A 26734-nucleotide genomic window follows, 5' to 3' on the forward strand; every position below is an offset into this window, starting at 1 on the left:
GAACCTAGGACCTTGAACGTACTAAGGGAAATGCTGTACCACTGAGTTACATCTCCAGCACAATGAACTTCCCTTTTGATCTAGTTAAGAATATACCTCACTATACAATAAAAACTGGGGCTTGAACTACAAAAACCTCTAAAGCATTTGGAAGTCCGTGAATACTAAGCTCCTGATGTGACTTACATTCCTGAATCCTCAATAAGAAATTCTCCAAGAGAATCCAACTCTACTCTCCAACACCATCAGGGAGAATCCAACTGTATTCTCAAAAACAAAAAAAAAAACAAAAAAACAAAAACAAAAAAACACTAACAGGGAAGCATGGGGGTTCTATGTCCAGTAATAAAGACACAGAAACAACTATATTCAAGTACCTTTTGTAGCAGTTGAGACACAGAGTTCTTAAGTTGAGGAAATCTGTTCTCATCACTTCTCTCTTTCCTATCTCCCTCTCTTCTTTCTCTTTCTCTCCCTGCCCTGACTCTCTCCTTTTTATCTTTCTTTCTCGCCTCCCTCCACAACTCAATCAAACAATAATACATTTAGAATTCATTGCATTGAGCAATGCCTCAGAACCCTAGGCCAACTCTCTCTACAAGCATGCCAGGAAACAGACACCATCACAGAGAGGTGGCTGGAAAGGTGAACAAAGACACTGACTCTGCCACATCACCTGAGCAAAAGAGAAGGCAAGTGAAAACATGAAGCTTCTCATTTCCCACTTCAGAGATGACGGATAAACTCCCCGAGTTCATCTTTGCCCCTTCAAACATTAACAAAGGTGGTCTGTGTGTATTTTGGTCTATGACTGCTCTTGACCTCGGGTACTCAGAATCAAGAGTGTTTTGATTGTAGACGGAATTGTTTGGCTGGGTCAACAGCCTGTGGTGGAGGCAGGGAGTGGGTTTGGAGACAATGTGCTGGAACATAACTCCCAAACCTCAAAACATGCCCAACAATAACAACAGCATTAACCACTGACCCAAAGGCTGGGGGAAATTCTATCTCCTTGTCTCCTTCCACCAGTAAACATAAAAATACTATCCCTGAAGGGACAGAGGATGCCTTCACTAAGTGGTCCAGTGAGAATGAAAGGACAGGAACAGCTACATTAGAAAAGTTCTCCCAATGGCAAGCCAATTGAGTGTGTGTGTGTGTGTGTGTGTGTGTGTGTGCGCGCGCGCGTTATGGTAATAATTTGCTGAAAACAGCAAATGAGGCCAAAGTGAGTACAATAAATATCCACGAAAAGTGAGAGAGAAAAAAAATAAGAGCATTAAATCTCAGCATTCGCTTTTTGTCTCTCTGTCTCCCCATCCTTCTCTCATGTGGCTTTTCAATTCTTGTCACTCTACAGCCAGCCTTTATGTCCCTTAGAGCAGTCATTAGTCCCCACCCCCCTCTGTAAGGGCTATCTTACTTGCTCTTTGCCTTCCCTCTGGATCTCCTCAAGGCTTCTCATTTTCTTGCTCAGATCTTGTCTCTGGTGCTGCCTCCCCAGAGACATTTTCTCTGTCTTCCTAGATAACATTCCCTCCGTCATCTTGTCTTTTTTGTTGTTTCTTTTGTCAGTGAGTACTCTCTTGTCTTTCTCATCTATGTATGTTTTGTTTGTCACACATAGATGAACATTCCAAAAGAGTACATATTGAACAGCTATCTCATTTATTAATGTGTATCTTGCCTAGAATGTGGGTGAAATGTATGTATTAGAGAGATGGATAGAAAGATATAAACGAAGTGGATATAGGAATGGATAAATGGGTAGATAAATAGACAAGAAGCAGGAGTGTGGACAGGTGGGAGGGGAAGCTCTCTCATAGAGGCAGGAGGAGGGAGCATAGGATAGGGAGTTTGTGAAGGGTAATTTGGAAAGGGGGATAACATTTGAAATGTAAATAAATTAAATAACCAATAAAAATGAAGAAAAAGAAGAGTAAATGGATAGACAGTAATGAATACATAGATGTCACAGTAGATGTTTATTTTCTCCCCCACTTCTGGTCATTCAGTTCCCAGATAAAAGATGTACAGCTTTTATATTTATAATCAGCCTTTATAGCACTAGAACTGGACAGGTATCTACTATATAAGCTATTGGAATTTACTTCCCCATCAATAGTCCCAAGTTATAACTTGCGACGTTCTTCATGGGCTGCTCCTAACTCTAATTGGCCAGCCCTCATGGCCATGTTTTCATAACTCACCTACCCCATGGCAACTTCTCTCTCCACCTCTTCTCCTTCTTCCTCCTCATGGACCCCTACCTTCAACCCCAAGCCCAGAAACCCCTAAACCCCACCTATCTTCTATCCAGCTATAGGCATCTTCATTCACCAATTAAGGATAAATTGGGGGCAAGGTTCCATAGCAAAAGACCAAACTTCAACATGTAGATGAATAGATGAGCCAATGGAGAATTAATAGGTGAATGGAGATATGTAATCAACAGTTTGACTTAAACATTGATCTGATTTAATCAATTTTTTTCCTCCATGGCATACACCAAAGAAACTAAACTGAACATTTAGAGTATAATAAAAGCCATGGTGGTTAAGCAGTTGAGGTTGTGTTAGTCCCAGCTTTAAATGAGTAACACTTTTCCTTCAAACTAGCTGTCTTATTTTAAGGTGCTTTGATACTTAATAAATAGTTCATAACTCCCAAGAAAATTCCTAAGTAGTAAACTGACAGACATTTCCCGACTTGACCTTTTAAAGAGGGAGAAACTAAACCAGGTACTAGTGAAATGAACTAGAAAAACTATGCTGGCTATGGTGGTTTGAATAAGAGTGGCGCCCATAGGCTCATATATGTGAGTGTTTGTTACCAGTTGGTCGATCCTTTGGGAAAGATTAGGAGGTGTGGTCTTGTTGGAGTAGGCGTGGCCTTGGAGGAGAGTCACTGGGAGTGGACTTTCTAGTTTTAAAAGCCCATGCTAGGCCCAGTATCTCTCTCTGTCTGGAGCCTGTGGTCAGGATACAAAGATCTCTGCTACTGCTGCAGCACCATGATAATAACCCTCTGGACCGCCATGAACTAACCCTCTGGAATTGTAAGTAATGCCCCAGTTAAATGCTTCTAAGAGTTACCTTGGTCATGGTACCACGCCAACAGAACAGTGACTAGGACACTGGCTTAACTCCAGCACCTGGAATGAATTGCTCTTACCTATTAATTTAATGGACTGTTAAGAATGGCACTTTTGACGACCTGCCTTCTACGTATTTGTTCATTACTTGTCTGTTTGTGTGTTTTAGAATAACCTCAACCTGGAGAGTGACTCCACATCAGAAACCAGCTTTCCTCTGTCCAAAGAAGCCCCAGAGGAGCACCAGGTTGTCCACCAACCCTTCCCCAGACAACGATTCCCTCAGGAGACTGGGCATCCTTCACTGCAAAGAGACGGCCCCAGATCCTTTCTCCTTGACCTACCAAACTTTCCAGATCTTTCCAAAGCCGATATCAATGGGCAGAATCCAAATATTCAGGTAATTCTCAGCAGCTAGCAATGTAAAGGAAAATAGTTCATTGTTTCCCAACCTGATTCTAAGAAGCCCGGCAGAGTTCCTCCCGTGTCCTTCCCAACCCTTCTGTGATTCATGCTAAGGGTTATATTATTCCCACAAAAAACAGTGTTGTAATACCCTTGATGATTTGTGAGACACTGAGAGTTAAAAACAAAACAAAAGTAATACACCCTGAAATTGCTGAAATGTGGCAACTGTAGAAAAAGGCTATGTGGTTTGTGACTAGACCAGGTAACCCACAGTCTTGTCTTCAAAGGAAGGTGCTTCCCCTTCGTGCCTTGCTAGCTTGCCTTCTACACCAGGACAACCTCCTAACAAACAAATGACTAACAAAATAATTAAATAAAAAGGAAAAGGAAAATGGAACTTCCTAGAAGAGAGTTCTATATATTTTATTAAAATTGGGATTTTAAATAAGCCAGGGAAATGGGACACCGCTGGATTAAAAAATTCATTCATTTATCATCCATGTTTCAAGGGAAATGATGCTTTTGTCTGGCCCTCCAGGCATCCTCATGAAGAAGCCATGCCATTCTCCCAGCAGTGGCTGTTCAAGGGGTCACTATGTGGCTCACCCAGGCCGCATGGCTAGTAAACTGTAGTTGTGGTGCTCAGCTCCAGGATCCCCAGCTCCCAGGAGCACATGCCCGTCAAACTCCTGATTGTGGATAGTGCTTGTAACTTCTCTTTCTTCAGGAAGCTCAGAGAGGCCTAAAAATCTAACCCTCACCTCACCCCTGCCTTTATATGTCTACTTCCAAAATGTCTCTGCTTTGTTCTGATTTCTCTTGTTTGTGTAAAGACAGCTTTTTATTGTCACATCAAATGTCCATTAGCTTATGTAGCATCAGAAAGTTACTTAAGATTGGGCTCAGAGTATTTTTAATTAAGTGGCTCTCCCAAAACCCCAGTGTTTGTATGTGGTGGGTGTGGTGTGGTGTGAGGGGCTGTGCATTGGCATGCATGTGTGTGTCCTTCCTCTCTCCTCCACAGCCCTCTGACTCACTCTCCTGACAGTCGAAACACATTATTTCAGAGAAGATTTCCTCCATCCAACTTGTTTTGAATTTGAGCAAGGAAATGGTAACGCGTCAATGAGCGTCAAGCAAGGGCTGCTACACCTAAAACACTACATTGAGTTATGAGACTTTAGGAAGCATAAAGTCATATCCCTCTGGCCCTTCTTGTTGGTAACACAGGCATGATTATCCCAGTTACCACATACAACAGCACCAGAGGGATCTTGAAGACAGAGGAAGAAAGAGCACTGTGTTTCCCAACTGAAGACAGAAAACAGTAGGGCAGGCCTCCATGTGTGCTCTAGAGAGGAAAGTATTTTAGAGATCATAGTTGACTGGGGGTTGGGGATTTAGCTCAGTGGTAGAGCGCTTGCCTAGCAAGTGCAAGGCCCTGGGTTCGGTCCCCAGCTCCGGAAAAAAAAAAAGAGAGAGAGATCATAGTTGACAATACGTACTCAGATACTACTATGGGTTCCAAGTCACATTCCTGTTAAGTTCTGTAGTATAATGACTTACTGGAGGAAAAGGCCTTTTGACTTGGCCACATGACTCTGAAAGAGCAGTAGCTCTACCTGGGGGAGGGAAAACACGGCAGAGTAGGGACAGGTGGCTCCATACCACTGCTTAACCCCCACCCTACTCCCACTGCTCCCTAGTTCAGCTTCATCCATGAAAACTTTTCATTGTTTATAGATGTCATGCTTCCTGGGCCCAATTGCCCTCACCTCCAAGGACCTAAGACCATGGCTAGCATTTTATCCCAGAGGCAGGAAATCAGGGAGGGTCTTGAGCCTGGGCTATTGGAGAACTAGACTTAAGAACTGTGAGTGTAAAGTTACAGGAGAATACTGGATTTAGGAGAAAGGAACACTGTGCGTTTTTTAGCTCATTGAAATTTTATTAGGTAGCATTGTACACCCAGTAAGAAATGGCGGGTGGTGCCAAACTTCTTGGGTCCTATTTCTTTCTCCATCAGTCTGAAAATGCCTAATCGCTATCCAGGCACCGTTGACACCTTTGAAGGTACTGCTTAAATGTTAAGGAGGGACAGTGGCAGTATAGAGACTGTTAGGATCACAGATCCTGGGAAAAACTGAGCCCGTCCCCACTCACATAACAAATCCATGCAGGCATTCTGCCGCAAAGAAAACTATGTTTTCCTCCTAAAAGCTGTGCGCGTATAGCATGCATGCTCATATGCACACCATTAGCCTGTACAGTCCCATGCACCACTACACTTGAGTAAACGCAGTTCCCTGGTGGTCCTTTTAAATACAAGGTGGTTCCCAAGGGGGAGAGGGTAATGATTTCTTGGTTGGCAGCTCTCATCTGGGCCTAGGGCATTATTCTTTTGTTGAAAGCCACTGATTCAACCCAGCCCAGCCAGGCTCGCACAAAGCCCTGCTGCTTACCATGGTTCCCTGAGCGTTTCTCTACTGGCTAGTGGTGTGAGAATAGGTGTGTCCGGTGGGCAGGCTTCTGGTGCCAGATCCTCTGGCCTCCCGGGCTCTCACCCTGGGCAACCTGCCCCATGCTCCCATCTAGTTCTCCTCAGCAGGGACCCAGGAGCCTAGCACGAATCAATACACTTGTCTCAGACCCCTCTGCAACTCCAAACCTCCTGGGGTGGATCCTGTTCCTCCTTTCAAAATGTTTGTATCCCTGAAAAGTGGCGTTTCTGAGCTTCTGCAGAGGGCCATGTCCCTTGCGCCTTCTGACTTTTAGGGTGGAAAATCCTCCTAAAAGCCTAACATCTGCCTTTTCACAGCATCTATGCCATAAAGTCAGGCAGCCTCTCTTTCGAGTGACTTAAGCTCCATGTTAGCATGGGAGTCCAGCTGTTGGGGGGGTAGTATTATCTTTGCATATGCATCTGTATATAATACATCAGCTAGAAAGAACTAGCCTTGGATCGTTAAGCTGCATCTCCAAGTTAGATTTTAAACAACATAAGAAATTAGGTTCTCCTTTAAAAAAAAAAAAGAAAAGAAAAAAAGAAAATCATTCAAGAAAAAAGAGCTAATCCTCTGGGACAATTTAGACTTGAACTTCACTGCCCTTGGCTGAGTTTCTGCTCTTTGGTTGATGGTCAGATAATAAAGACAAAAATTCCAAAATAAACTCATTATCAGACTTGCCGCATCAGTTCATTGCCACAGTAGCTATTTACAACCCAGTATTTCCCTTTGCTGAACCAGCCTGAGGTCAGTATCCACTTCAACCAATACAATTCTCTCCTTGCTTCCATTGAGAGAGACTTAAACACAGGGATCCACATCATTTCTCCTCTCCACAGATTGATTTCCATGGCCCTACGCCTCTTGGGTGCTACAAGATATACTCGGAGGGACTGGTCAAGGTTTTACTTCCTTGTACTTCTGATTTTCCCTCCTGTATCTATAGTACTTTTAAAATGGCCAGTCTGGCTGGGTAAGAGCCAAGAATAATTGAGCCCTGGATAAGAAGCAATGGGCCAGTGGGAACCAACCTGGATAGCTGAGATTCTCATGGGCTTCTGTTATCAAGAACTATGCAGTCAAACTGAGCCGAGTTTGGAATCTGGTTCCACCACTCAGTCTGCTTGGGTTCTGTAGCCCCTGCCTGGCCAGTTTTCCAATTTCTCTGTTCCTCAGTTTTCTTATCTATAAAACTGGCGTAATAATTCTACCTACAATCACCTATGTCATCTAATCTCTGAGGTTGAGATCATTCCTATAAGGGCTTAGCATAGGGTTATGCGTATGATAAGCTTTCTGTAACTGATAGATACAATTGGTGAGGAAAATACAGATAAGGAGGATAGAAAAGCATCTATGGGGATAATTAGGTCAGCAAGATAATTAGGTCAGCAAGGAAAGGCCCTTACTTCAGATACCAGGCGCTACTTTGTTCAATACCCAAAACCCACATAAATGTGGAAGGAGCAAACTGACTCCACAAAGTTATCCACTGATCTCCATACACAAATTGTGACAAGTGCATGCACACACACACACACACACACACACACACACACACACACACACACACAAAGAGAGAGAGAGTAAATAAATAAATAAATTTTAAAAGATTAATTGAGAGTCAGAAGATTTATCTGAAAACTGTCTCTATGCCTTCTTTGTCATTTACCTTGGGAAGATGATTTCCCTAAGCCAAGTCTGTGCCTGAAAATTAAGTCTAAATTTTGTAGAACAGACAGTGACGTCTGGGCAAGCACACTGCTACAAATCTCAGTGCACTAACCGCAGTTATGTAGGGAATACCACAGTTTCTTTGGAGCATCATTAGGTCTGAGACAGGAGGAGTGAATGTCTTCCTGATCTATTTTGTGCTCTTTCTGCTGAACTTATCAAGGAAGAAGGGCAGCAAAAACCTTTGCTGTAGACATATTTCTGGATGTTCTGTACACTTGAGGGAATCCTTTTTCTGTCTGGAAGATCATAACCTGCATCCATCTACTCAGTCCATTCAGCTCACAGAACTCAGAGGAGCAGGAGGAGTGAAAGGCCCAGTCTGCTCACTGTGGCAACTTCTATATTCCTGATGGCCATGGCTTATTAACAATTACACTGGGGACTGTCTTAGTCTTGCTATAGAAAGTGCTCTGCAGAACAAGAGCAAAGCATTTGTTTCTAATACAAGTTTTAACTATTGGGCAAAAAACAAAAAGTAAATAAAACCCAAAACAAAACAAAACCAAAACAAAACAAACAGACAAACAAACCAAAAACAAAAAAGCAGATCAGGAGATCAGGGTTGTGGACAGAATTGAAACCTACTTTTGCATAGCCCTTGGAGCTGAGAGATTCTGTCTTACATTTGGCCTGGAGCGTTTGAAAAAAGTCTCTTTCTTACACTGGGTATTTAAGGGACTTCAAGGATACATAATCAATCGAACTAGAAAGGAGGGAGAGATCTAGGGTCTCTGTCGGCTTCAAGTTAGCTGGGCTCACTCCGGATCTCCAGTGCATTCACGTTTACTGCTCAAGAGATCTTTCCAAAGGTTTCCCTGACTCTAAAATGCCCGAATAGAATAAGGGAAACAGGAAACGAAAACTAATCCCAGCTATTTGAGAAGGCATTTGCCATGCTTGTTTCGTCTTTTTAATTGGATGCCTATAAAATTTCAGGTTCAAGATTAGATTTCCCCTTTTGATATCAGCCTGAGGTTTCCACATTGCTGACTGTGGGGAAGGGTGGGCCCTAAGATTTGTTTGTGTTTTGTTTGGTTTTGTAATTCATTTGGGGCAGTGGCTAGAAATTAAAGACAAGAAAGAAACCTCGAAGCTGTTGAGATTCAGTCATTGATATAGTTTTTGGAGTAAATTCCTATTTTGCTACCCATTGCTTCGCCAGGCAAGGATTCTGTTTTGTTTGGATGTGAGCAACAACTTTGGAGGAAAAAAAAATCGTATTGACGGTAATAGCTTGAAACATGAAATTGTTTTTATTCCCAGCTTGGAGAAATTGCAGGGCACGTTTTGTTTAAGCAATCCCTTTGACTCTGGTCTGAATACAAACGGAGGACCCAAATGGTTGGGCATGTCCTCCCTTATCTCCTACTCAAAGACTGATTTCATTACCATAATTGCCTGACTGCCTGGCTCCCCTAGCTCTTGGCAGCCTTTCTCCTCCAAGACCCTTAATATCCTTGCAGACAATTGTTGCAGCTCAGTAGTTCTATCTGTAGGAAGAGGGAGGGGGATGGGGCTTCAAAGGAGAAAGCCTATGTGTTCAAAGGCTCTGCTTTGCCCATCCTCCCAATGGAAGTTCTGTATACACCACCCAGCAGTATGCTCTTTACTCTCTAGTCCTTCCAAGGTTCCATGGGGAGCCTTGGAGTCATTATTCCCTAGCAACTGTCCGTTCTGTCAAACAGCAATGATAGAGCATGTGTGTTGTATTTCTTTTCTTCTCCTAATTTTAAATTTGTAGCTGAATTACATAAAACCTTCGTAATTATAAGAATGCAAGAGATGCTCACAGATTAAGGCCGTGGTGGCAGCGTGAGCTAAATAAAGTTCATGGTGCCCTTCTGTGCATCCCACAACAGAGGAGATAGATGCACTTGGCCTGACACATTGTCAGCATCCTATGGGATCTAGAGTCATCCTCTGGACCATATCTAGATCTCAAGCCTAGGTCCACTATTGACTTGGCAGCTTCTTTAAGTGTCAGGCTGAATATGATTCAAACAATCCCCAAGCTGTTTATCTCAAGGATGGGCACACCCCAGTGCAATTTGGCAGAGTATCTTAGCAACTCTTCAGATGTCGGGTCAGGGCAAAACTGGGATCGCATTTGCCCAGTACATCTTGCGCTGATTACTTGGAGTACGTGTTTCTGATTCATGTGCGTGTAACTCTTCCAGGAGGTGTTGCAAGAACTATGTGATGGCCAGAGGAACCCAATGAGTCTTTTATTAATTTTTAAACAAGGTTTTTTCTACGCTGATTGTCTCTCAGAGCCAAGATGCTATGTTCTTCCAGACCTGTGACAGATTTCAAAAGTAGGCTTCATTAATCCAGAGAACAAGTTCTAACCATAGCCCAGGGACTGGTGCTTTGACCCTGCTGTTGGGGCTGAACAATGGGAGGAGTGAAATATCATAGCTGGAGAAGCCTTGTCCTGAGGGCCTTGCACTCACATCTATGTAAGTCCTATAGCATCGACCCTGCCCCTAGTACCTGAGGCTCTCGGCTCTCTCAGTCCTGTGAGCTGGTTCTAACATCTATCAGTTACTTTTGAAAGGCAGCATGGATGACATTAAGAACAAAGGCTCTGGACCCGTATTCTCCTCATCTGCTACTTCTTAGCCCTATGACTTTTGGCCACCCATCAACATCTATGAGCCAGTTCCCCTAATCTATGAAAAGCAATCACTATAACACCCAATATCTTGGAGCAATGACCATTGGATTGCTCATGGTCCTCTAGGACCAGAATTGTGACAGAACTCAACCAAGAGAGCTTGTTCAGGTTCCATGTGGTATCAGTGGGGGTGACCCAACCAGGACTGAAAGATCCATACAGTCCCTCCCACACACCCACACAGCACAAGCGCTCGCTCTCTCTCTCTCTCTCTCTCTCTCTCTCTCTCTCTCTCTCTCTCTCTCTCTCTCCCTCCTTCCCTCCCTCCCCCCCTCTCTCCACACCAGAAGAGGGCACCAGATCCCTGTTACAGATGGTTGTGAACCACCATGTGGCTGCTGGGAATTGAACTCAGGACCTCTGGAAGAGAAGTCAGTGCTCTTAACCACTGAGCCCCATCTCTCCAGCCCCAGTCTTTCTCTTTATCAAGTCTGTCTTTATGCATTGATCAAGGCTGGGCTTCCCTATATATCTGTGAGAATATTTCAAGGAAAAGAAGAAGGAAGCTGCAATACACTTTTATGGCAGCTTCAGTACACTTTTTTTTACATATGCATGTGCATGAAGTGTGCATGTGTGCATGTATGCATGCCGGTGTGTTTGCATGTTCACATATGTGTGGCGTAATTATATGTGCAGGTACACGTATGTGCACAGGCCAGAGGTCATTGCTGGTGTTTTCCTCAAACACTTTCTACTTTTTTTTTTTATTGAGGCCGGATTTTTCACTAGAGCAGAGTTCTTCAATTCAATTAATCAGGCTAACTAGCCCGTTTGCTTTGGGGAGTACCCCTGTCTCTGCCTCTCAAGAGCTGTGACTGCAAGCAAGCCATCATGCCCACCTGGCATTTATGTGGGTGCATAGGATTTGAAGTTCAGTCCTCACAGTTATTCAATGGGCAATGGACCAGTGAGCCATCTCCCAGCCCTCCCTAAATCATCTCCCCTACCCCAATGAATGTCACTTATTTCCATTCACCTGGTCCAAGGGAGTCCTGAGGCTATTCCCAGAGGGCAGTGAGTTAAAATGGACTCCACTTGGGAAGTGTGCAGGGATGTGGATTGTGGGGCTTTGATAGAAGCACGTGGACAGAGCACTTAGAAAAGTGCCTGGCGGGACACCTCCTCAATAAGTTATACTTTGCTGTGGTGTTCTGCCAGCACCTCAGGAACATAGGCAGTGGTCTTTCAGTGAAAGGCTTCTCGACCATTTAGTCACCAGTAAACTAAAAACCTAGTCATGACTACACCTCTGCCTATCTGAGGCTACATTTCTTCTGGTCATGGAGTTCATGTGAGCCATTCCTGGATGTCTTCTGTTCCCTAGCACCATGTAATTGCAGCTCTCTTTCACAAGGGATGCAGTCAACCTTTCCTTCATCTCTCTCAGACCTTCTCTCTTCCTTGAGGCTAACAGTTCCTCATTGACCTGGCCCGTTCTGAATTCCTCAGGTCACCATAGAGGTGGTTGATGGCCCTGACTCTGAAGCAGAAAAAGATCAGCATCCAGAGAACAAACCCAGCTGGTCACTCCCAGCTCCCGACTGGCGGGCCTGGTGGCAGAGGTCCTTGTCCTTGGCCAGGACAAACAGTGGGGACCAGGATGACAAGTATGACAGTACCTCAGATGACAGCAACTTCCTCAGTGTTCCTAGAGGATGGGACCGTCCAGCCCCAGGACACCGGACTTTTGAAACCAAAGAGCAGCCAGAGTATGGTGAGTTCCCTACCCAGTAATATAAACAGGAGAGGAGATGGGGATGATAAGGCCTCACAGACATGAGGCCAAGCAAAACCCAGTTTACAGTATGTGGTTTCAGTCTTCTCTGAGGCATACCTCATAAAGGCTGTCTTCACAGAAGCCCCATGGAGCCACCCGCAGCCACATCTTTTTTGAAACAGTATAATTTTTGAATTATACTTAAGAGATTTTTTTTAGGGTCTTTGGGGGTTCTTTCCTGTCTTGTCTTTCCCAAAATTTCATTTTATTTTTAAAGATGAATAAATCATTAAATCACCTTCCCTGTATTTTTTAACCAAAAAAAAAAAAAGAAAAAGAAAAAGAAAAAGAAAAGAAAGAAAGATAGAAAGAAAACAGGAAAGAAAGAAAGAATGCTGAAAACCAGTTTATTTAAAGAGATGTGTGCAGTTGCTTCCTGGGACCAGGCAGCTATGTCATGCCTTGTATTAGCAGTAGAGTGGTCCTTCAGAATCCAAATGAACAAGTTGCATCACAGGTTGTAAAAGCCAGCTTCCCCTTCTCTACATTAAATGTTACAACCCTAATGTAAGACTACTAGGTTTGTGTTTGGGGAACAACGGAGACTTAAGGTGACAGGAGAAACTTCCAATTCAATGAGTTTAAAATAATAAACTCTTTCTTCACTTTAGTTGAGATGAGAGATGAGGTGACCGGATCTCAGATCCACTGGCTCCCGCAACCATCCACTCTTCTTCTTCCTTCAAATGGATGTTTGCTGTGTTACAGATGCCCTGTTGTGAAGTCCTTATGGCTTCCCTATCAGCAGACCAAGGAACAAGCAATACATGAGGAGGTAGTAGTTCGGATGAGAAATCCCCCTATAAGTCTCAGGAACTTGAAATTTTGGTCCCTGGTTGGTAACTGGGGAAGAATTAGGAGGTGTGACTGGTTGAAGGAGAAGTGTCACTGGGGACGGACTTGAGGTTACAAAAGCCACCACCCTCCAGTGTGCTCTTTCAGTCTCCTGTTTATGGGCTCTCAGCTGCTGCTCCTGTCACCTGCCACCTGCCACATGCCACATGCCACCTCCACTTGTGGACTCTCCATCATGAACTCTTAACCTTCTGGAACTGTAAGCCCCAAATAACTTCTTCTTTTCTTTAAGTTGCCTTGGTCATGGTATCTTATCACAGCAACAGAAGAGTTCAGATACAAGGATGATGCAGAACACTTCAGAGATCCAAGCAACTCCTTTTCTACCCACAGTATTTTCCCATGCCCTAAACTGACCATAGCGAAGTTGGATAGGTACCAATTATCACACCGTCATTAAGTTTCAATTCTTTTGTCTAACTTGTAATGATCTGATTTTAGCAGAATATTTTTGCCATGATTTTTTTTCCCGTGGAGTTTTCTTTGTAACGTTATGTTAGTTGTGCCTTTAAAAAGGAGGGCTAATTTTGGCCAGAAACAATGTTGTTGGAATATAAGAATAGCTAGTGGGATATACTGGGTGTAGATAAACTTCAGATGCAATTGCAGATGTGCTGAGTCTGAAGGCTGTGAACATCCATAGGAATCATAACTTTTGGGATAAGCCTCGGTATCCTCACCCATAAAAGGAATTTAATTCTTCCTGCCATAGACTCATCCAGACACCCAGAACTTGTGGCTCTTGTTTCCAAGTGACCAGTTGCAGACAAGTTCCAGTCAATTCAGTGCCCCCTACACTAGAAAAGCTCTACTGTCCCAACACTATAAAAGGAAGATTTTACCAAACAGCATCTTCGGACAGCAGCTCTCACCTCATTGCAATGCAGAGCACAGTCTTCCCTTCTTGAGCACTTTGATGTCACTGGGGCTGTCAAAATGCCACAGAAATATTCTCAGGGACAGCCTGTTCTTGTCATCTTTGTAATCACTGAGGCTGAGGCTCCTTTTCTGCTCTGCACCACACTCCAAGTCACGCTGACTTACGTTGTCCTCACGTGTGTTTCCATCGTCACAGATTAGATTTACATATATTACAAGTTCTTTTATCTGGCATTAAAACAGAAAGGATTTCTCCCCCAGAAAGACGTGTTCCAACCAGAAATCCTTAGTCTTCCCTTTGGCCTCATGTAATAGGAATCCCCTCAAAGGTCGTTGCTGGATGCTGATCTGGACCAGTGTGTGACAGAAGCTCGGGACAATAAAGATCTCCCTAGGAGATTACTCCCCGATAGAAACGATTTATCATGTGGCTAATCTGTGAACAGTAAAGGATGAGAAGGAAGCCACCAGTTGATAGAACAGATGAAGTCCTTTATGGCTGCTTGTAGATAATATTTTAGGATGGACTTTTGTGATGTGTTTTTAACAGAGTTTAGAAGAAACTACTTTGTGAGATCTTAGCATTCTGGAAACTGAGGCAGGAGGATCATGAGTTTGAGGCCAGTCACAGGTGACATAGTTAGGTAATGTCTCAACAAAAAAAGAAAGGAAGGAAGGAAGGAAGGGAGGGCGGGAGAGAGAGAGAGAGAGAGAGAGAGAGAGAGAGAACACGAAAGAAAGAAAGAAAGAAAGAAAGAAAGAAAGAAAGAAAGAAAGAAAGAAAGAAAGAAAGAAGGAAGGAAAGGAAGGAAGGAAGGAAGGAAGGAAGGAAGGAAGAAAGAAAGAAAGAAAGAAAGAAAGAAAGAAAGATCCCAATTTAGCAACTTTAGCAACTTCAAACAATAGAAGAGAGGTTCTACCTCAGGAATCTGCAGATTGACTGAAATGTTCATCTGGTCCGAGATGGGCTGACTTGGATGGAGCTGAACAGCCTCTGGTGACCTCAGTAGCAATGATGAGGCTCAGCTAGACAATTAGGAGTGCAGAGAGGGCCAGAGCCTCTCTCCTCCTGGAGTTGGTTCTCTTGGCTCTTTACATGGTAGTAAAATAGTTCCCTCTAGCTAAAAAAGGCCAAGGCTACATGCTTAGAGGTTTTTCAGGCCTTTGCTTGCATCCTATTTGCCATCGTCCCATTGATTGAAGAAAATCATGTAGTTGAGAACCAACATTAAAAAGGTGTAACCAAGGAAATGGACATGGAGAAAGGATTTATGGGTATCATTTCTCATACACTCTAATGCAGCATTAGCATTTAGTCATTGTACGGTGCTTCTTGTCAAATTGATCCAAGCTAGAGTTGACTTGGAAAAAGAGAATCACAACTGAGGAAATGCCTCCATCAGATTGTCCTGTGGGCATGTGTGTAAGGACATTTCCTGACTTATGATCGATGTGGGAGAGTTTATTGTGCAGAGGTGGTCCTGGATTAATTAAGATAGCAGGCTGAGCAAGGCATATAGAATGAGCCAGGAAGCAGTGCTCCTCCTGCTCTCTACTTCAGTTCCTGCCTCCAAGCTCCTGCCTTGAGCTCCTGTGCGGACTTCCCTATGAATCATAAGATGAAATAAATCACTTTCTCCCCTGAGTTGATTTATAGCATAGCAATAAAAGAAAACCAATATAGTCATGTAGATCTAGAAAACTAAAGGGAAAAGTCTAGCTTATGCAAAGATTCAGACATGGGCCTCAGTGTGAGCTAAGACCTCAAGTTGAATGATGTTCCCTCACAAGTTGTTGCCCTCACTGAAATGAAAAGGAAAAGCTATAGGAGATTTTTGGTAGCAGAGGTGCTTTTTTTCTTTTATAAAGGCAAGCAGCACAATGCTTCCACTCACAGGATTTTATCTTATTCAGCCATTCCCTCCACTAGTGACATGGCTTCTACTTGTATTAATGTTTGTTGTTCAAGCTTACCCTCTCTCTTTTCATGTTGTGAAAATACAAAACTCTTTACTTGTGCCTCTTCTTGCTCCCTCTAACAAAGTCTAGCCCTGTCTCTGTGTGCAGGATAAAATGTAGTGTGTATACATGTAATATAATTCTCTACACATAGATGGCCTCACTGACAAACATGCAATCATGCAATCGGTCTGTGTATGTCCGAAAAGGTCTGGGAGGGAGCAGTGACTATTATGTCTCAGACTTTTCTCCCTCTGGAAGCAACTTGACTATCCAGCCATGCTGGGTAGATGTCTCAGAGGAGACAATTGAGAGGGTCACACTGGAAAGATGATGCCCAGTTCCTTAATGTAAAACATAAGCTCCAGACATCTGTTTGGCTGTGTGGTTGGAAAACTGTTTCTTAGAAGAAATCAAAGTTTGGAAAAAATCAGTTTGATGGAAGGAGATAGAGATGGACAATGCTTCAGAGGGTAGGTACAGCATGAGACAGTTTTCCACTCAATTAGGGAAGAGGACATTATGATGTTTTGTACACACACACACACACACACACACACACACACACACACACACTCATACACACCCATCAATTCTAAGTAGTATGTGGAGAAGACTCAGAAGCCCCGTGATAGTCTGAAATGCCTTCAGAGTGAGCACTGTGTCAACAACCGTCTTGGTGTCTGGCAAAGGACCCAGGGTTCAGGTGAAAACGTGTGAAGAGCATTCTTGCTGGGTCTATGTAATAGCAACCACCACAACCTATTATGAATGAAGGTTATCCCATCCCTTCAAGGTACATGACGGGAGCCCCATGCTTGGCACTCACAGAGACCCTAAGGCTATTGGAAGCTGTGTATAAGCCAGGAGAAATTTATTATGGAGTGGTGTTACTGGAAAAGAGCTGTGTTTTAGAGAGCAAGGGCATGATGCTATAGCCCAAGCTTCCCTTTCTCTTAACTTGATAACCCTGGACAAGCCCCATATCCTAGGACTTTTGTTAACATTTACTTCTGGGAAGAGAAATCCAATTTTGACAATGTGCCTAACTCCAAGTCCCCCTAGTGTGGTCTACTTTCCTTTTCCCATGTCATTCATAACTTCTAATATATTATATAATATACTATTTTATATTATTTGTTTATTCTGCCATGGTGAGGAGCCTTGAAAATTATTCTTAACAATATATCCCACATAACTAGAATTATGCTTGATATATAGTGAGAGTTTAACTAATATTCATTGACCATATGTTGAATAATGACCTCAAAGGCTATTTCTGCCTTTACTATTAATATATTGGTTATTTACTACTCTGTAACAAATTATCCTATTATTGGCACCTGAAAATATAGCAGTTATTATATTTTTATGATTTAGGGGACTAGGAAGTACAGACCACTGGGTAGTTCTACTCTTGATGGCTTCAGCTACATTCAGCTTCTATAGGAAAGGGTTGGGAACCTCCTTTACACTGTCAAATGTCTTTGTAATCCTTCATGTGGCTCCATTCTTGGTAATATCTCATCATTGGTAAATTTGTTTAGCCTGAACTTCTTTCATGATGGTTGGATTTACCAGATCAAACTAGACTGTAAGCCAATGGGGACCTTAAGGTCAAAGTAAGACCATATTGTGTAGAACCCTCCCCTCTTCTCTCCTCCCTTCTTCTCCCCTCTTCTTCCTCTCGTACCCTATTTCCCTTCCTCTCTCTCCCCTCTCCTCCCCTTCTCTTCCTTCCCCCATTCCTCTTCCTCTCCCTCCCTTTCTCCTCTCCCTCCCTTTCTCCTCTCCCTCTCTCCCTTCCTCTTCCCCCCTCTCTCCTACCCACGAGGAGAGAAGGGATGTCCCAGTGCTGCGATCCTCTCAGTCTTCCCAAAGGTGAGCTCTAAAGTGAATGTGCAGCCGTGAACCTGTGAGCTCAGGCTGTACCCAGTCCCTTCAAGAGCAAAACTACTGGAAGTGGAAGAATGTGCAGCCAGCAGGCGGTGTGAGCAGGAGACATGGGAACTCTTCAGGAGGGGATGATGACCATCTCCCTGGCTCCCTTCCAGATTCCACAGACGGTGAGGGTGATTGGAGTCTCTGGTCTGTCTGCAGCGTCACCTGTGGAAATGGCAATCAGAAAAGGACCCGTTCCTGTGGCTATGCATGCATTGCCACAGAATCCAGGACCTGTGACCGTCCAAACTGCCCAGGTAATTGTGGAGCTGTGGCTCCAAGTTCAAGGGAAAGAAAGGGTTTTTGTTTTGTTTTGTTTTTTCATTTATATTCTAAGACTTGGAGAAGTTACTTAAAAGGTAACTGCTTCCTCATAAATCTTCTGACTAGAGTGGGACAGCTAGAGACAGCTGATAGACTTGGTGGCTGAGAAGATGGATTTTCTGAGTCTTAAGTACAAATGCAGTGTCCGTGACTAATGCTGTGCCGTCTTGTCCTCATTTAACTTGAAGGAGGGACTCTGGTCAGTTTAAACCTTTGATGTGGGATTGTCATGACTTGAAAAACTCATTGGAAAACAGATACTTACCTCTGATAAGGAAGCCAGCATGAGTGAATTCTCATTCTCAGGAAAACCATGGAGTTAGCCCGGTCAATAAGAACTGAGAGTTGCCCAAGGCTTCCCAGGGAACAAACTGGGGCAATTTAACATTTAATTGTGACCTTATACTATAATATCAGTACCTAGAAAATTAAAGTAAATTGATAATTTGGTGAGGGATCGTGTTGGGACTAAACAATAATTATGACTGTGGTTGTCAAAGTTAAAATGGTTTGTCAAAATGTAGTTTATGGCCTATTGGTGCAGATGCCTACATTGTTAGAAGCATCAAACAGGAGATGGCAGAGGAGGAGCAGAGGCAACCAGGGCCATGAGTGGCCCACAGAGCCTAAACTGTGTGCTTCCTGATCCTTTGCACAAAGCTTATCTTCCCTTGGCCTATAGTTTTACTGTGTTCCCAATTCCCCACCAGAATCCCAGCCTACAATAATATCTTGGGCCCTTTCAAGAAACCACACATTCCAAGTGGCTTCATCTAAAAGAAATTTCAGAGACAGAAAAATCTGATCCCTGTACACTAGACCTCCTTTTTCTACACCAGACAGTCTATTCTCAATCCAGGGACATTTGGATCAAAACAAGAGTAGAAGCACAAAGGGATTTCTAAAGAGAGGGGAGAGGAGCGACTGGAATGAGGTGTATACTGGCAAAGGGCATGAGAAGAAAATGGGGTTGAAATGTAAGAAATGGTGGCTCTGGCTCCCGGTCACCCTACAGACGGCTTGCCTCTCACAATTTTCCCTGTGCTCATTGCAATGAGCTGAGGTGGAAGTCTGACGAGTGGGTTTTGGCTCTGTAGGAACAAAGTTGTAAATGATAACAGGGGTAGGAGGAAATGACACCCAGAAAGAATGTGAAGAAGAGGGGGAGTACATGAAGAAATTGGTCAAAAGGATATTGGGATGTAGAGAAGGAAGGTTGTCTAGGGATGTGGGTGAGGCATGACGTGCTGTCTACCCACATGTGAGACCCTGGGTTAGAGCACTCGTGCCAAGCAAAAGTAAGAGGAAGGAAGGAGAGAAAAGAAAACAAAAGAAGAGGAGAGAGGAGGGGGGAGGGATGGGAATGAGAGGGAGGGGAAGAGAGAGGAAGGGAGAGGTTGGGGGGAGGGAGAAGAGGGGAGTGGAAGGGAGGAGAGGGGAAAAGAGAGGAGGGGAAGTGAGGGGGGAGGGGAAAGGAAAAGAGAGGGGGAAAGGAATGGAGGGGAGACTGGTGGGAGAAAAGTAAAGATTAAGGAGTTGAAGAAAAAGATGGTCATAAAGAAATAACAATAGTGCTCTGGGTAATTAAGTACCAATCAAACTTCCATGGTTTTAGGTGTGCAATTTTATTTAATCCTTAAAACTGACCCCCCTGCAATGGAAATTTATTAGTGTATTTGTTTAGCACTTGTAGAAATTGAGACCCCAGCAACAAATGATATTTGTGCATTTTGAATTCATGATGTCTGATTCCACAATCCATGGTCTTAACTGGTGCACTCTTTTCTCCTTTGCCATGAAAAGACGTCTCTGGCTCAGCCACACCCAAACACAGGCAGAATTTCACTTTGAGTTACAGGGGCTTGCATTTCAGTCAGAACTAGGATCCAGAGCCAAGGCAGGAGATGTGGATTTCAGGAAGAGAGGGGAAGGGTCTTCTCTGCTGCCATTTTGCTTGTTTCCTTCTTGGATACCAGGACCACTAAGAACTATGCAGCCAGCACCCCTTGTGCATGCATTTCTTCTCATCTGTCCTTGCCCACTTCAGTCTTTCAGCCTTTCTGCTTTAGAGGGTGCCCATTTCAAGGGTCCGTTTGGGTAGGAATGATTACTTTTAGCAGGGTCTCCTTTCTTATTTGGTTTGTTGAATCTCTGATTTGCTGGAAGTAACTATGGAATGAATAGACAAGATCTCGTAGGTTTGGTAATGATCAGACTGTAACTGCTGAGGGCTGGAGAGATGGTTTGGTGGCTGAAAAGCACCTGCTGCCCCTTTAGTTCCCAGTACCTATGTCAGCAGTTCACACAACTACCTGATACTCTAGCTCCCGAGGATCTGATGCCCTCTTCTGCTCTTCTCTGGCACTGGAGTGCACATAACACACACACACACACACACACACACACACACACACACACTCACACACACACACACACACACACACTAAATCACTGTTCAAGGTTTATTTGGTGTTTTCCTTGGCATGACACTTGAGTGGTTGGTTCCATCATCCATATGCAGATCTTACATTTCACATAATATTGCAATGTACACTACAGACACATATAATACAGAAAATATCCTGTAGAACATTTATGCACAAGATATGCATGATGGACTTACACACTGGAGCCAGGTTATGACTAACTGGGAACTCATGGCCTAGGCATGTTTGGTGAGGGTGCGTAGCACAGCAATGCAGCAGGCTCACAGGGTAATCAAAGCCTGCACGCAGTTGGCAGTGTGTCTTGGAGACAGTGGTAACCAGGTTACCACCACACAAGTACCACTTAGCAGCAGGGTAGAGCTGTGGGAACTGAGATTCCCCAAAGACCACCTCAACATAACTGGACTAACCACAGCTCAGATGAGAAGTGTGTGGTCTCCATAGAAACCCTGCTGCAGCCTGGACAGTGAAGGGCTAGGACACTGGGGAGACTTTAGAACTGCAGCTCCTTCTGGATTCCCCAGAGGGTATCTACTCTCTTCTTCAGGTGGGCCTCCTCGTCAGGAGTCAGTGTCACCTTCACAACATCTGAGATTCCATTTTGTCCCAGGATACATGGGATGCTGAGGAAAATGTCCTCATTGATTCCATAGAGACCCTTAATCATGGTGGAAATGGGATGCACCCGCCTAAGGTTCTTCATTATTTCTCAGCCAAGTCTGCCACGGAGAGGCCAATGGCTCAGGATGTGTAACCTTTCAGCTTGATCACTTCGTATGCACTGTCAACCACCTGCCTGTGAACATCCTTCCACTGCTCCGTATCTGCATCAGTGCCCAGTTGTGGGTTCAGAGACTTAAGGGAGACGCCATCAACATTCACACCACTCCACACAGGCACACTGGAGTCGCCGTGCTCTCCCAGGACCCACCCGTGACAGCTCAGTGGGTGAACTCCCAGCCTTTCTCCCATCAGGTAATGGAACCAAGCTGAATCCAGATTGCAACCACTTCCAATAACTCTGCTTTTGGGGAAGCCGCTGATCTTCCAAGCCACGTAGGTCAAGATCTCCACTGGATTTGAGACAATGAGCAGCTTGCACTGTGGACAGTACTTCACAACATTCGGAATGATGAACTTGAAGATGTTCACATTTCCCTGGACCAAATTAAGCTGGCTCTCTCCCTCTTGCTGACGGGCCCCCGCCGTGATAATGACCAGCTTGGAGTTCGCAGTCACATTGTAATCTTTGTTGGAGACTATTTTTGGTGTCTTAAGGGAAAGGCTGCCATGCTGGAGATCCATCATCTCTCCCTTTAGCTTGTCTTCCATGACACCAACAAGGGCAAGCTCATCAGCCAAGTCCTTCATTAAGATACTGATGGCACAAGCCGTGCCAACAGCACCAACCCCAACAACTGTAATCTTGTTCTGGGGGACCTGTTCTTCCTTAAGAAGATTCACAATCAGCTGGTCCTTGAGGGCTGTCATCTTGGACTTTGAATCTTTTGGAACCGCTTAGTGCACGATGGGGGATGACGGGCGAGCAGCAGCAGTATCGTGCGCGAGATCGGCGACAATGGCTCCAGCTCGCCTAAATGTTTCTTATAACCACATCCCAAGGTCAATTTTGTAAAATCAGAGTGATCTCCTAAAGGACATCCAGTCATGCCCAGCAGTGAAGACAAAATTCCCCAACAATAATGCTACCAGCCTCTGCTCTTTCCTTTCTCTCACGATTTAGTTTGTGCAGAAGTCCTGTTTGTAAGGAAGCCGAGTTAGATGTGGCAATCCTAACAGATGTAAGGGATCTGAGACGTTTGCAGCAAACTAAGTTTAGTTCCTTAGAGTAAGTAAAGGGCAGGGGGCCTTCTGTGCAGCCTTTCTAAAGCATCAGTAGGAATAGATCTAAATTAACGAAGCAGGAAACACACGCTTCTACTTCCCCTTCTGGGAGATACTCGCCCCACACTTTGCTCATGTAACTCGATTGACTCTGCAAGGGAGAGGTGTCAGATCTGCATTTAGAGAAGTGAATCCTGGGGCACACAAAGATGACATGTCCTGGCCAGGTACACACAGCCAGTAATGATTTAGAACCAGACAGTTGGCCATTTACAGGAAGGTATTGAGCATTCTGCTGTCTCAGGCTCAGTTTGTCACTCACCAGACAGCTACAAGCACCCCAACAAGCCTCACCCCTCACCTCCAAGGTAAATGGCTGTCCGTGGGACTCATGCAGGCACATTTGGATCTGATTTCGAGCTGTGAATAGTATCTGGGGTTTAATATGTTTTATGCACCGCTACCTGCTTTTTACTGTTTCCTCTGCTGGCAAGTTTCTACCCATGAGGAGTGATGAATACAGAAAGGTTTTGTTCAGGTGTTTTGTTTTGTATTTGGCTGGGGGGAGAGAAGGTGAATTTTTCCATATAACTAGGGGAAAATGAACTCTTGTTCTGTTCTTGTTTAGGAATTGAAGACACTTTCAGGACAGCAGCCACTGAAGTGAGTCTACTTGCGGGAAGCGAGGAGTTTAATGCCACCAAGTTGTTTGAAGTTGGTAAGAGCATTTTTTTTAATCCAAATATTGGTTCAGTGCTTTTGGAGATTCATTTTTCTCTTTCAGTGCCATCCTTGGACCCATGAACATGTTTCATATTTTCCCTTTGAGGTCCGCTGCTCCCAATGTATTTCTTGCTCACTGAACAGACTCCAAGCAAGAAAGAGAGCAGCCTCATCCCTCCTCACACCAGATTAAGTGAGACACAGGACACCTCTGTGTGAAACTCGAAAAGCCTCCTAAGAGACAGGCTGGAGCCCACCCTCCCCCTAGCAAAAACAAAAACAAAAACAAAAAAATAACAAAAAAAGCCCACAACCCATCTGTCCTCACTGAACATCCAGTAAAATGAAGTCTCCAGCAGAGGAAAGGAAGGGGGAAAGAAATTCTCTCAATATTTTATGCTTCCTTCCATTGCAAGAATTTTCCATTGAAATTTTCTATTAAAAGAAAAACTCAGTACGTGTGTGTGTGTGTGTGTGTGTGTGTGTGTGTGTGTGTGTGTGTTTCTCTTTTCTCTGCTGGAAAGTGTTGGCTCAGAAGCAACAGCCTGAATGAACACAGCATGAAGCATCCCTTCAGGTGCAAGCTGGCTTTTCAGCACTTTTGCCCTTGGTTCCCTGTCTGTGTCGTAGAAGACCAAGATTCCTTCCGTCCCACTTCTTTTATCCCTGAAAATCCTTTTATTATCTCAAGTCTGCGTATCTCCTCAGACAAAATGGAGAAGTCCTAAGTCCCTTTTAGTTTCCTAGCCTAACTATTTTGAGATGTAATTTTCTCTCTCTCAGAGAACTACAGGAGTCAGTCGAGGGTTTAAGTAGAATAGTCGAGAAAACAAAAAATGAAAAAAAAATTAGTGCCAGCCCTCTGAAAAACAAAACAAACAAACAAAAACAACAGTAAACAGCATCAGCATCTGCACCACCAGTGATGGGTGGGGCAGACCTCCTGCCTCATCCCTCCAGCCCCAGCTGAAAAGGTATCCACAGTGGAAAGCTGCTATGACCAAAGACAATTTTCTCTAAGAGGATGGCCTCTGGTGTGTTGAGCATGCTCCAGTTGAAGACCACATAGCCAAGAACATTTGGATGACACAAATTGGTCTCGATAGGAGAAGTGGGGGAGTTGAATGGTTAGGAAGGAGGGAAGCTCTGGGGAGAGTGGGGTGGTGAGTGTGATCAAAATATATTGTACAAAATCCTCAAAGAACTAATATCTTTTTTTTTTCTGAAAGATGGGGGCAGCCACACCTTAACCACCTAGAGGTGAACACCAACCAGTCAGGCTGATTTTCCAAGACAGGTCCCAGATCTTGGTTTAGCTAGAATAAACTTTGATTTTTACAGTGCTTGCTAATAATTTATTTTTAAAACAAAATCTATTCAAACATGTCTGTAAGCCAAACTCAGGACAGTTTAGAAATTCTGTGTCATTAGGACCTCCACCTCACCCCTCCCCTCACACGCACAATGAAATTGCATTTATTTAACGAGAGCCTTCTGCAAGCACAGTTCCCTGGATTTTTTTTTTTAAGCTGACTTTAAAGGTCTGAGGTCTTTGGGGAACAGAGAACTTCTCCTGTCTCCCCCCATCACATTTCACATGCAAGTACCTTTTACCTTTTTCTATAGGGCAAGGCCTAAGGCCACATCCAACGCATGGCTAAGGATACCAGAACTGAGTAGGCCTATTGCAACCAGAGACCAGGCAAAAATGAATTGAGTAGATAAGCAATTGGTGTGTATTTGGTGAGAGACCATTTCTAAAACTATGAACAGAGTTGATTTAAACCAAAAATGGAAACCCAGGACTGGCAACACTGGAGAACTCTTACTATTCTTGATCTGATGGAACATGGATGGAACGGTAAGCATAGCTCAGAGGGAGACCCACCTGACTGTAGTCCCAGCTCCCCAAAGGATACAGATAACATGCAGTGAGAGAAAAGCTAGCGAAACATTCTAGGCTCACCATCTTCCCTCTATGTGGTCCACTGATGGGTCCTCCCATTGGGCTATCTAATCAGAAAGCAGGGGTAAAAAGCCTATTGATGTAGTCCACATGTATCAGGACAAGAGCATAATGGGATGAAGACCTAGAAGGACAAACAGAAAATGAGTAAAACAGACTGGAAACACTGGGTTGCCGCGTGGTCAAATTACTAGAACTAGTACTGCCTTGAGTTTTCTCATCTATAAAATGGCATGAGGCAGGAGTGCATCTTACAAAAAGACTGCAGAATCCAGTGACTTAATTATCTGCCAAATGCATGCGTGCCCATCACACTGAACACCCTGAATTAGTACATTCTTAAAAAATGAAAATAGGTCAGCAAATGTTCTATAGGCACATGAATGGCAGTAGTCTCCCACCTCGGAAAATATAATGTCATTTCCCCAGGCTTCCTAAAGTTTGTTTCTGAAGGTCCTGCCCTTCCAAGATGTGCCTGTGACCTCCCAGGTACTACGTAGTACTGTCCCACTCTGGGTGACTGTACAGGCAAGACAAGCTGAGAAATTCTAGAGCTCAGAGGAAAAAATAAGAAGCAGAAGAAGCAGAAGAAGCAGAAGAAGCAGAAGAAGCAGAAGAAGCAGAAGAAGCAGAAGAAGCAGAAGCAGAGGAAGAGGAAGAGGAAGAAGAAAGAAGAAGAAGAGGAAGAAGAAAGAAGAAGAAGAAAGAAGAAGAAGAAAGAAGGAAGAAGGAAGAAGGAAGAAGGAAGAAGGAAGAAGAAGAAGAAGAAGAAGAAGAAGAAGAAGAAGAAGAAGAAGAAGAAGAAGAAGAAGAAGAAGAAGAAGAAGAAGAAGAAGAAGAAGCAGCCCGTATGCATGATGCCAGGACAATGCAGTTCGCTTCACATCCCCTGCCCTGACACTCCATCCCAACTTCACTGGGGAAGTCCTACTCTCATGCCAACTTGACATTTGCACAGCAGAAGCCCAGCAAGTTGAAATGGTTTGTCATAAAGCTGATAAGAATTTGGGCTTTTACCCCAGCCAGGTTAAGGTGAGAATTTAATCTTATACCAGAGGTCTGAGTGGACTCATGAGCAATGTTCTATCTTCCCCCTTCCCCATCTAACTGACGGGACACATGCCCCATCCCAGCTGACCCTATATCCTGACATATGATCCCATATATAACACCCCAGCCTCCCAAGCATTTGACCCAAAAATGACTGGAGTCACTTTTCCTACCTTACTCTCATTACCCACAGACTTCCCAGGCACGGGAGTCTAACAGTTCTGACTTCTCTTGATCCAACCTGCTGTTACTACCAAGCATATTTTTCCTGAGTTCGTATCATTGGTATACCATATTGAAATCAGTACTAGATCAATTTTCTTACTGCACAGCTCAATTGATACATATTTCACTGAGTGCTATGGCTCCCTAGGGACCTCTGAACAACACTAAACTAATTAGGATCTCCATCACATGATACCTAACAACCTTGTTCTCTTGTGCATTCTACTCTGGAGGAAAAGAAAGCATCCTCATCCCAACCCAGTCATCTTCCTCTTCCTCTGTCCCTCTCTAACTCCCTCTCCCTCTCTTCTCTCTCC

General features: G+C 44.0%; 1 protein-coding gene and 1 pseudogene across 2 annotated transcripts in view; one reads left to right on the plus strand and one right to left on the minus strand.

The window, feature by feature from the left end:
• Positions 1–26734, plus strand: part of Ism1 (isthmin 1) — a 79152-nt gene that overhangs the window by 47450 nt on the left and 4968 nt on the right. Inside the window, exons 2-5 of one of the 2 annotated variants that reach the window (XR_015683044.1) lie at positions 3264–3494; positions 11876–12140; positions 17997–18094; positions 23082–23171. Coding sequence is in view for 1 of the 2 variants with exons in the window: in NM_001134552.3 (NP_001128024.1) it covers positions 3264–3494; positions 11876–12140; positions 17951–18094; positions 23082–23171 (730 nt within the window). In the remaining variant the exon portion in view is untranslated. 2 annotated transcript variants of the gene reach the window in all.
• Ldha-ps10 (lactate dehydrogenase A, pseudogene 10) lies at positions 21102–22137 on the minus strand (annotated as a pseudogene).

Source organism: Rattus norvegicus, chromosome 3 (assembly GCF_021556685.1).
Source record: "Rattus norvegicus strain SHRSP/BbbUtx chromosome 3, alternate assembly SHRSP_T2T, whole genome shotgun sequence".
NCBI lineage: Eukaryota > Metazoa > Chordata > Mammalia > Rodentia > Muridae > Rattus > Rattus norvegicus.